Source organism: Girardinichthys multiradiatus, chromosome 11 (genome assembly GCF_021462225.1).
Source record: "Girardinichthys multiradiatus isolate DD_20200921_A chromosome 11, DD_fGirMul_XY1, whole genome shotgun sequence".
Lineage (NCBI taxonomy): Eukaryota > Metazoa > Chordata > Actinopteri > Cyprinodontiformes > Goodeidae > Girardinichthys > Girardinichthys multiradiatus.
In genome coordinates this window covers 34,143,849-34,155,548 of record NC_061804.1, presented here as the reverse complement: position 1 = coordinate 34,155,548, position 11,700 = coordinate 34,143,849, and the positions used below count along the sequence as shown (strand labels likewise).

The 11,700-nt window shown below is 38.4% G+C and overlaps 1 protein-coding gene across 1 annotated transcript; it reads right to left on the bottom strand.

The window, feature by feature from the left end:
• Nucleotides 1–326: 326 nt before the first annotated feature.
• chrne (cholinergic receptor, nicotinic, epsilon) lies at nucleotides 327–11,424 on the bottom strand. The gene is made up of 12 exons (XM_047378480.1): nucleotides 11,241–11,424; nucleotides 7,260–7,393; nucleotides 4,910–4,954; nucleotides 4,674–4,783; nucleotides 4,411–4,566; nucleotides 4,224–4,321; nucleotides 3,942–4,142; nucleotides 2,734–2,848; nucleotides 2,517–2,631; nucleotides 2,220–2,427; nucleotides 1,928–2,061; nucleotides 327–1,091 (listed from the first exon to the last, which is right to left on the bottom strand). Exons 1-12 carry the CDS (start codon nucleotides 11,305–11,307, stop codon nucleotides 921–923), a joined length of 1,554 nt encoding a protein of 517 aa, XP_047234436.1. The 5' UTR covers nucleotides 11,308–11,424; the 3' UTR covers nucleotides 327–920.
• Nucleotides 11,425–11,700: the final 276 nt, after the last annotated feature.

The window sequence follows — 11,700 nt, the reverse complement described above, 5'->3', positions numbered from 1 at the left end:
GCAATAAAAAGCTTTCCCTTTCTAAAAGCAGATTTTGCCGTGTTGGTGTAGTAAACGTTGCTGCCACAAGAGGTCGTTAAATCACATTGAAGTTCTAACAAGAAAGCACGGATTGATTTATTCTAAGGGGAAGGTCTAAAAATTTAGGTTTGCATTTAGAACCAGAAGCCTTTATTTTCCAGTGATTTGATAAATACACAGTTGCAAATAATAACAGAAAAGCCAAGCCTGTTTAATGTGCTGTTTTCTCCATGAACAGTCTGGTTCAAACACCCAAATGCTACAAACAAAAACGAATAAAAGAAAAGAAATAATCAAAAAAGCCATAGCTTTGATATGTCATATTTGACATTTATGTCAAAAATAAAAGGCACTTTATTTCGTTCAGTGTTACACATAGAAAGATAGACAAAATAAAATAACTGATAAACAAAGAATATCAAGAGTGTTTTACTTATCCATTCGCCTTACACATGATCATTAATTAAACAAGAAGGCAAGTAAGTCTTTTTATTCAGATCTTTGGGGGTTTTCTTCTTTTAAGACAGTGAACAATTAGGCAACGTTCGCTCATCACATATAAAACAAGGCAGCTAAACCTCAGACATAGTCTCCATTTAAATAGTTCTTTCCTTCCGTGAAATAAAATTTGCTTGATCAAATAGCATTCACATTTTTTTTTGAAATACACAAAAAACTGAAGTCTAAACTTTCATAATGTCATCTTTCTCCTACATTTAGAGGTAATGAAGAAAACACCTGCCTAACAGGTGTTCAGTGTGTTTTTTGACACATCTATCAAACCTGACACAACCCAGAATTGATGACTGGGAGTTCACAAGCTGTGCTGCTAACCGTATAGAAAACATGAGGAAAAGTGAACCTTGTAAATACTCCAACAGCAGCAATTTTTTTTTTTTTTAAGAATTTGGAGCATATTTCTTGTTCTCCCCAGGAAATGGCAATTCTGGCGCCTGGTTGAAGTGTCCTGTAAGGAAGATCCCCACAGTGCCAATGATGAAGAGGAGAATGGCTGCCCAGAAACACACCTTGTCGATCATCTTTCCTATCAGAACCCAGCTTTCGATTTCCTTTGTTGGAAAATGAAAAGAAAGAAAGAAAAAAAGAAAGAAAGAAAGAAAGAGAAGTTAAATTTAAAGCAGGGTTAGGCTATAAAACAACATACCAAGCGTTGAACATTCACTGAGCATCATTTACTCCATCATCTAAAAACACAAAGAGTTTGGCACAACTGCTATCCCACCAAGACATGACCATCCTAAGCTGACACACGAGGAATGAAGAAGATTGATCAGAGAAGCTGCCAAGAGACCCATTGTAGCTCTGGAGCAGCTGCAGAAACTCATACCTCAGGTGGGAGAATTTGCCCTCAGGACAATTATTAGTCATCCACTTCACAAATCCAACCCATAAGGAAGAGTGATGAGCAGAAATCAATTCGAAAGAGAGTTTAAAGTAATCAGTTTTAAAATTCATCCCAAGGCATGTATGAGTTACAGCAAACATGTGGTGGGGGGTGATCTGGTCAGATGAAATTGACATTAAACCTTTGAGCCTGTTGTAACGGAAAACTAAAACTGCACTGTACTCAACAACTGCACAGTGAAATGTGTTGGTAGCATGATGCAGGGATGTTTTTGTTCAGCATCCACAGGTAATATGGTTTAGTTGATGTGAAGACGGATGGAGCTAAACTCCTGTGAGAGGCTGAGAAAGACTTGATATTAGGGTAGAACAATATTTTTCCTTCTATTTCACAACTATACACTAGTTTGTGTTGGTCTACCACATAAGATGCCATTAAAATACATAAAAGTTTGTAAGATGACAAAATTAGCTTGACCTTTGCACAGCACTGCATAAAACAGAAAAATATGTATCTTCAAACTGTAAACGTAATACTCACAGATCCAATGTCATTTTGCTGTCTTTTACTCTCAGCAATGAAGTTGCAGGCGTCCACGCACTGCTTAATCTCAGGTGCTGCCTGCGCCAAACTCTTGTACAGGTTTGCAGTGCTGCTGACATCTATGTTATTTACTAGGAGAAATGAGAGATTAACAGTTAGAAGCAGTGTGCAATAGTAATTGCATTGATCCAAAGGAATAATACTTCGGGGACAACAGCGTGAGCATAAGACAAAGGGGTTTTCTAACTGAAGTATATGGCAAACTTTACTTAATGAAAATCACTCTCACCAATTGATCGAGTGAGGCCATGCCTCTCTCTTTGTTTGTCAAACATCATTTCACTCCGAGGTTGTTTCAGTACATATTCCTCCGCTCTCTGCATGAGGCCAAAAGAGCTGCGTCGCCGCTCCTTCAGTCCGTTCACCTCCGCTGTCACCTCACTGTCATCCACCAGCGGGGACATGCCTAAGAAACGAGGCACCATTTCCAAGAACAACTACAGGAAACAGGACAACCCTTGTTAGATGACGAAAAGTATGTTTGATGGGGAAAACCTATTTGTGCCACTTCCTGGGGTGTACTTACATGCTTGACAGTGTGGGACATGATGTGAGTGCTGGGGCTGCGCAGTGAGTAGTTCAGCACCACAATCTGATTGGTTGCAATGAGAGTTGTGACACACATGACAAAAATGAGGTACCTGAGGAGGATATTAGAGAAAACCTGTTTTGGATTGGAGACCATTTGGATTTTACTGTAAAACGCAACCACCAGTGGTCAGAGTAGACTACAGATGACTCACTTTCCAATTAGAGGGACAGAGAGAGATGTCTCAGGGACCTTTTGAGCAATGAGAAACAGGAAGACAGTCTGAGCCAGGAGGACAGAAATGGAGATGGTCAACTTTTGTCCCCCAGCTAGAAGCAAACAGTAAAAATAAATAAATACAGTATTTCACAAAAGTGAATACACCACTCATATTTTTGTAAATATTGTATCTTTTCATGGGACACTCCTGAATATGACACTTTGATACAATGTAATGTAGTCAAAATAACCCAAAACACAGTCATTAATGTCTAAAGCACTGGCAACAAAAGTGAGTCCACCAGTAAGTGAAAATGTCCCTCGTGTAGCTCCCTTATGTGTCATGTGCTGCTCTTGGCATCACTCATATTAAAAAATAGTTTTATTCATGCAAAACTCCATATGTTCAGGGTGCCTCCAAAACAGTCGTTAAACTAGCTGGGAAATATTTAAGACCCTGGGCCAGCACATCAAAAGCAAAAGCAGTTACAACATTTTGGGAATTTTATTATTTTGTTGTCAAATGTAGATAGGGCAAAGATGCAGGTGAGTGCTAGACATTAAAAACTGCTAACTATTTATACATATAAATAAATAAAATAAATATAATATAAGGACCATTTCATTAATACTTATATATTTGAGGACTATAAACTTATTTAATGTTAGATTAAAAATGATCACAGAATAAAATGTAATTACTGATTGAAACATTTTCTAACCTAAATTTCCTTCTCTACTCAAATATATTTATTTAAATAAAATAATACATTAATTGGTTTTACAGGTAGGTGCAGGTTTGAGAGAGAACGCAGTTATACCCATCATGCTCTTGACTAAAGTGTCTATACCCCCACGCAGAGGCGGTTCTCGCAAGAATGGCACCCTTGGCATGCCACTTGTCTGCCCCCTCACACCCAATGCTATTTTCTCCGTTGTGCGACTGGCAGTAAACACTCCCTGATCTCCCTATTTTACACATTAGGCAGGGGGTGCACATGTAATAAAAATAATTTAAAAAACCTATTCAGGAGGCAACTGACAGATACATGAGTTCTATTTTGGATATGGTGCTTGTGCGCCCCCCTTTCTATTGTTGCCCTGGACACCTACCCATACGGTCTATGTCAAACCAGCAACTGCCACCAGATTTTTATTGTTCTTTTTTGTTTTTAAGAGCTATTAATAGCAATTTGCACTGGCCTTGAGCAGGAAGGAAGTAGGCCAGTACAACCAGTGAGGAGATGAGAGAGCAGGGGAGGATTATGTTGATGATATAAAACAGTGGCTTCCGTTGAATGATCAGGTTGAACATGATCTCCTGATACTCTAGGTCATCGGGGGTATATCGCGTGTTGATCATCTTCTTGGCAGGTCGATGGACTATTGCCCACTCACCATTTTCTGTTATAAGGACATATAAAGAGTTGGGGTAAAATTGTCGAGTTTCAATATCAGGACACTCACAGGGTAGATAATGTGTACCTGTAAAAGCCGCAGGGTCAATGTGCACCCATTCAAATGTTTCATCATTTTCAACAGCCAAGATCAGGTCCAGCTCATTGGCACTGTAAGTCTGGGACCTTGGGTTTTTGACAGAATAGAGTAGAAACATAGTTAAACATATGGAATGATACAATGTATGGCTTGCCTACTGTTTTATTTTTTTCACCTGAATACCAGTGTGCAGTTTTGATAGTCAAATGGGAAGTAAGTAATTTCAATTGCACATGTGCTACGATAGATAGCAGGAGGCAACCAGTACATCCATCCGTTGCTGCTGATCAGGACATTAGCGTAGTAAGCCACATCAAACTGGCCATCAATGCTGCACAGGAAAAGCATAAGTCAGAAAGAGAGGTGACCTAAAGGAGCATTCTTAGTCTGCAGCAGGAAAAAAGTGCATGATTTCACACATTCGTGTAAAGGCCTTACTTGTTCTCCAGGACTATGTCAGGGAGCCAAACCGTGTTGTATGGGACACGGATAACTTGAATGCCGTGATAATTACTTTCGTTCCAGGCAAGGCGATAATCAGACCACTGCTGTTGATGACATTTGAGAGAAAGGTCACCAATGACGTTAAAATCCAGGCTTGACTGGGGTCAAACAAGAAAAAAAAGAGATCCTGCCACCAATTGAAATTCCAAATCAAGAGAGAGTAAACTTACAATTTCAATCCATACGTTGGTTGTAAGAGTCTCTTCTTTTTCATTCTGAAAGGTCAGGGGAGAAGCAGAAACAGAAATTTAGCTTTGCACTTCTGTTGTCTTTGAAAACAACCACATGTGCGCTAAAATGCAGATCAGAGTGGTAAATCTGGGGAATACAGACGGTTGTAAAACTGTTGTACTTCTTAAACTTTCTCACATTTTGTCATGTGTTTTAGTTTGATTTTGGACCAACACAAAATAGTGTTTAATATTGAAGCAGAAAGAGACGTTTTTAAACTTTTTAAAAATACAATTCTAAAAATTGAGGTGTGCTTTGCTGTGAAGCCCTCTTTTGCTGCAGTTACAATTACAAACCCATTAGGGTATGTCTCCAACAAGAAACAAGAAATATTTGTTTTTTGTCCATTGCTTAATGGCTCAAACTCAGTCAAAGTATATGGAGAACCTTTGTGAACATTAATTTTAAGCATTGCCACATATTCTCAAATGGATTTGGGTCAAAACGTCAACTAGGCCATTCTAACACATGAATATGCTTTGATTTAACCATTTCATGGTGGCTCAGGCTATGTGTTTTGTGTTGCAGTCCTGCTAGAAGGTGAACCTGACGGTCTTTCGGTGTCTTCCCTGTCTGCTGAAAGAAAAGCATCCCCACTACATGATGCTGCCACAATTATGTTTTATAGTGGGGTTACAGTGGTGTGTTTTCCACAACACATTAAGTCTAACCAAAGCATTACCAAAAATACCAAAATTTCTCTTTGCCCCCTGCATTGTACAAAACTGGACTTGCTTAGTCTTTATGCTGCCGTTTGTATACTAATGTTCTCTAAGAAGCCTTTAAGGCCTCAACCAGAACAGCAGTATTTGTTGTGCTGGTGAAGTAGTTAACTTGATTTCAAGTAAATAAACTTTTCAGATTTCTATTTTTATGTATTTTGTTATATTGGCATGTCCCAAAAATCCCCAATAAAATACACTGTAGTTTATGGTTGGATACCGACAAAATATTTGAAATACAGGGGTTGGACAATGAAACACCTGGTTTTAGACCACAATAATTTATTAGTATGGTGTAGGGCCTCCTTTTGCGGCCAATACAGCATCAATTCGTCTTGGGAATGACATATACAAGTCCTGCACAGTGGTCAGAGGGATTTTAAGCCATTCTTCTTGCAGGATAGTGGACAGGTCACTACGTGATACTGGTGGAGGAAAACGTTTCCTGACTCGCTCCTCCAAAACACCCCAAAGTGGCTCAATAATATTTAGATCTGGTGACTGTGCAGGCTATGGGAGATGTTCAACTTCACTTTCATGTTCATCAAACCAATCTTTCACCAGTCTTGCTGTGTGTATTGGTACATTGTCATCCTGATACACGGCACCGCCTTCAGGATACAATGTTTGAACCATTGGATGCACATGGTCCTCAAGAATGGTTCGGTAGTCCTTGGCAGTGACGCGCCCATCTAGCACAAGTATTGGGCCAAGGGAATGCCATGATATGGCAGCCCAAACCATCACTGATCCACCCCCATGCTTCACTCTGGGCATGCAACAGTCTGGGTGGTACGCTTCTTTGGGGCTTCTCCACACCGTAACTCTCCCGGATGTGGGGAAAACAGTAAAGGTGGACTCATCAGAGAACAATACATGTTTCACATTGTCCACAGCCCAAGATTTGCGCTCCTTGCACCATTGAAACCGACGTTTGGCATTGGCATGAGTGACCAAAGGTTTGGCTATAGCAGCCCGGCCGTGTATATTGTCCCTGTGGAGCTCCTGACGGACAGTTCTGGTGGAAACAGGAGAGTTGAGGTGCACATTTAATTCTGCTGTGATTTGGGCAGCCGTGGTTTTATGTTTTTTGGATACAATCCGGGTTAGCACCTGAACATCCCTTTCAGACAGCTTCCTCTTGCATCCACAGTTAATCCTGTTGGATGTGGTTCATCCTTCTTGGTGGTATGCTGATGTTACCCTGGATACCGTGGCTCTTGATACATCACAAAGACTTGCTGTCTTGGTCACAGATGCGCCAGCAAGACGTGTACCAACAATTTGTCCTCTTTTGAACTCTGGTATGTCACCCATAATGTTGTGTGCATTTCAATATTTTGAGCAAAACTGTTCTCTTACCCTGCTAATTGAACCTTCACACTCTGCTCTTACTGGTGCAATGAGCAATCAATGAAGACTGGCTACCAGGCTGGTCCAATTTAGCCATGAAACCTCCCACACTAAAATGACAGGTGTTTCAGTTTCATTGTCCAACCCCTGTATGTATCTCTAACTTTCTTATTGCAGCTTTTTTTTTCAGCAAACGATAAGCTGCAACTCTTACCAGTGAGATAAGGTTAGTCAGCGTCAGCTTGATCATAACCTGCACTTTGTCGTCAGGATGAACTGCTGGACGGATGTTCTTGTTGTAGCGTTTGAACAAGTCGCTGATCAGCTCCAATTCCTCATTACACACCACTGTGGGAATGAAAGATAAGATTTAAAGAAGACACGTGTGAGATTATTTCTGGCAAGGCAAGGCAAGTTTATATATCACATTTCAGCAACAAGACAATTAAAAGTGCTTTACATGATGGAAAAAGTACACTGCAGTTGCATGATAAAGGAAAGTAAAGAAAAGTTGGATGAAAGACTGAAATTAATGAATGCACTTGATGCTTTTAGACCCATATTTTATTAACATAAAATCAAACATTTCTTCCTGAGGAGGAGGCTACTCCTTTGAACTGTTCTGGTAAGCATGATGAGTTTAGCTCTACGAATATAAAATCATTCAAATAAATGTAACCTTTAACTTGGTACATATTGTACGTGCTGTCTTTCAAGTTTTCATTGCCATACGCACAACACATAACTACCACTATCCTTAGATCATGTTACAAAGCAACTCTAAATCTGCACATTAAATTAGATTTGGGTCATCAACACTAATATAAATAATCAGGTGTGGCAATAAAAGGTCTCTGTTACACACTCTACAAAGCAGCAGACATGTTGTCCCTCGTGAACGCTCCACTGTCTGGCTAGTCCAGTCAGGTGTAAATATTTAATTTACTCATGGGACTGTTTGCTGCAGCTCTGTAATGACAGAGTTGACAGCTGTTTCAATTTTTAACAATTAAATACTATTAGGCTTCACACATGATGCATTCGTGGACAAACATAGTTGAAGTGCAAGAATCTAAATATTTAAATCCAACAGTCTTTTAGCTTCAGAAAAGAAAAATAGAAAATAAAATTAAATGAGTTGAAAAACAGATCTGTGAATTCTACTTGGTGATCTACATCTGGTCGACTAAAAACCCCATGGTTGAACTTTAATATGATTCTGTTCTCTGTAATAAATGACAGAAAAGGCACTTCTTGCATCCTAATTTTAACATTGCTAAAACATCTAGGCAATGAAACAGTAGAAACCTGAATAACATTGCACAGCATATCTATTTGAAACAATGCTATTGACTTCAGGATAGTGCTATATGAGCTGGTCAGTATGTACTTAACTTCTAAATACAGCTCACTATATCACGTCAAGTGCATACAAAGTTCAGTTAGTATTTAATGTCTATGCTTTGACCTCATCACTTACTGCAGCTGAAACCCAAATCATCTTGAAGACAGACGGTTTAGAAAGGAAACCCAAGGCAAGATCAGATAGGATTGCAGAATGATAAAGAGGCATCAGAAATGTTGCAGACAACACCTGTAACCTGGTCTGTTATACATTGTTACATGAAGGCACACAGTACCATTTGTCAGAGCAACATGACCACACAGGTAAATATTATATCCTCACTGTTTAACTGTAAATACGAAACTTCCTGCTGGTAACTGACTTGTGCCGATCTGATCAGGTTGACTGCTGAGAAATTGTTTAAACAACAATATAATAATGTGTGAAAATTAATTTACAACACAGGATGCAATGAATGGAAATGTACAAATGAAAAAGAAAAATCCTTAAACACAACATTCAAAAATATAAACATGCAATAGATAAAGAAATTGCTCATTCTTATATTTACCATCTGTTTTAGTTTTAGTACTAATCCAGATTCCATGTTTTGTTTTGTCACCTTCAATGAAGAGTGATGCAGCAAAGGATTGCAGGAGTTATTTTGTTTCATTCTTTCAGTAAAGTTATTTTTAGATGCGCATCATTGCTGGATTCAGCTGTAATGTGCAGTTTCTTTGGCAATAATATCTTCACCAGTATTTTCTAAAACATTTATAAGATATCAATATTAATATCAATTCTAAAAACTCTAGTGTACATGAACACACCAGATGTCAACTGTTTCACACAATTACTGCTGTCCTCCCGAGGCCCTGCAAATTGGTCTTAAAATTAGCAATTAGCCACATCTTACTCTATACCAAAGGTCACATACTTCATTCATCGAGACCAGTATCCTACAACCGTTGGATGTGTCTGTGCTTCAATACCCATTCATGAAATAATTAGATCATTACCAGAACTCTGCAGAACCTGATTGCCTGCTGAGGCATTTGATTCAGGTGTTTTGGGCCAGGGATGCATCTAAAAGTTGCAGGATATCAGACCTCAAGGACTGGAGTCTGAGACCCTGTTCTATGCAGCTTACTTCCTGAATCCTAAAAATATAAATGATACTATGACCCTAATGTTTTATGCTCAATAGGTCTTGTCTGAATGTCTGTCAATACACCAAGGAATCTCTTACATGAATGTAATTTTGCCAATTCAGAAAGTTTAAAAAAAATCCATCAAAGTCAAATATAAAATAATGTGCCAAACTGGTCCTGGAAGCTGATGGATCAAAAGCTGTTCGCTACTTTGAATTCCTCCTCCCAAATGCCCCCCAGTTGAAATTAACATTATCTTAAGCCTTCCAAAAAGTTTAACTTCTGTCTTATCAGTCTAGAGAATATTTGCCTAAAGGTCTAGGTCATCATGTGTTATTTTCCCCGGTAGAAATACAGAGGGGAGAACAAGTATTTAACACACTGCCAGTTTTGCAAGTTTTCCCACTTGCCACGCATGTCGAAGTCTTTAATTTTTATTGTAGGTGAAAAGATACCCACGATTTATCGTTTTTTTCGGTAAAATGATAAAAAAAAAGGAATCTAGAGAACTTCATGTTCTCAAACATGTTCTGTTTAAGTGCTTTCTTGATTCTTCACATCTGACAGTAAAGCTTTGCTCTGCAAAAAGAACTTTTGGAAAGAGGCTTTGCAAAAAATGTGCTTAGTAAATTCAGTAAATTCATTATTTAACAAGGGCAGCTACATTTTTACATAGGGACATGCTGATTATGGTCATTTCTACCTCAATGAAATTATTATTTGAAAACTTTGTTTTGTATATAATAATAATAATAATAATAATAATAACAACAATGACTTTGATTATATAAAATATTTGAGTTCTTCGGGGAGTTATAATAATATTAATCTTTAAGATTAAAGTTTGTGTAATGATGATGTTATTTTTGGAAAAGAACATTCATTACCTCAACTTTCTGCAAGCTGATTGACATGGAAATCTGCTTTTATTTTTCAACCAAACCAAAAAGTTGGACTTTTTATATCGTGATTACCAGCAAAAACAGACTGATCAGCTACACTAATACTCCAGGTTTAAGATAGTAAAAACCACAAACTGGAAGTTAAAGAAAAACACCACCTTCTACTGTCATCTACCTTGGGATCATGTATTTTAGAGCCTTGACTTTCTTCAGCATGAGTTGTGTATTTCAGCACTGCTGCTAATAGGATCAGAGATCCTGCTCAACCACCCAACAGATTGGCCTTACAATCTGAGTATTTAAATTCCTTCTCAAATTCCTTTAAAATAAAGAATCATAACAATCTTTAGAAAGGAAAAAATGCAATTCTCTGCCAATGATAATTTAATAATAAAAATTTTTATGCATTTCAATAATGTATCCATGTGTTTGTTGAAAATATCACTTCTGAAAAATAGGAAAATCCTTTTTTCCTGTTTCCTACTCCTCCATTATCTCTACCATGATGTTTTTGAGGTCTAAATTGCCTAAACAAATTGGAATTTATACTTAAAAGGACTCTTATGATAAATTGGGTAAAAATAACAACAAAAGTCCCAGTAAATGTAGCACATTTCATTCCATCTTTTTGTGTCTTAGGGGTAGTAAATGGTCAACAGGATTTACCTGATAGACTGTGGGCAGACGTAACATGTCGTTTGCATGTTAGTCTGCCCACATATAACATGCAAACTGTATAACTGCGCAGCATGGCAATCGCTGAAGATGGACCAAAGTTTTGCAAACAGACCACTTACCCAGGCTTGTTAGAGTCCCCAGAGCAGTTAGAAAGCCAAAAAATATCCCTAAACTGCGCACAGCCATTATGTCTCCAAGACTCCCCTAATGCATTGCACTTCACTATGTTTAAATATAAAGTGTGAGGGGGAGAAAGACGGTGAGAGTAAAGACCGAGGGGAAGAGCCTTAAATCCCCCCTATCAAACACCCTGACTGTTGTCCATCCCCGCTGTTGGTATATCCGAGGCTCGGATTACACAGCAGCTGGAGGCACTAAACCAGGACTTCAAGTCACACTCCAGCCATCCATAATAATCATCATCAAGATCATTTAACAACAACTGCAGTAATGCCACTCACCTACCCATCTAAAGTGGGTGGTTCAGTTTATTGAAACGTTTTCCTGTTGATTCACATATGTCTATTTTTTTTTGGCAACCTGGATTTGTTTTCAGTTGTTTTGTGTGAAAATTATGAA

Bases quoted from the DNA above. Each gene is read 5' to 3' on its own strand.
- chrne (XM_047378480.1), bottom strand. From the start codon at position 11,307: ATGGCTGTGCGCAGTTTAGGGATATTTTTTGGCTTTCTAACTGCTCTG. The intron at 2,849-3,941 runs GCCAGTGCAAAT...GTTTGCTTCTAG, and splicing joins CTACTTCCTTCCTGCTCAAG to CTGGGGGACAAAAGTTGACC. The intron at 2,062-2,219 runs GTGAGAGTGATT...CATTTCTCCTAG, and splicing joins TGGCCTCACTCGATCAATTG to TAAATAACATAGATGTCAGC.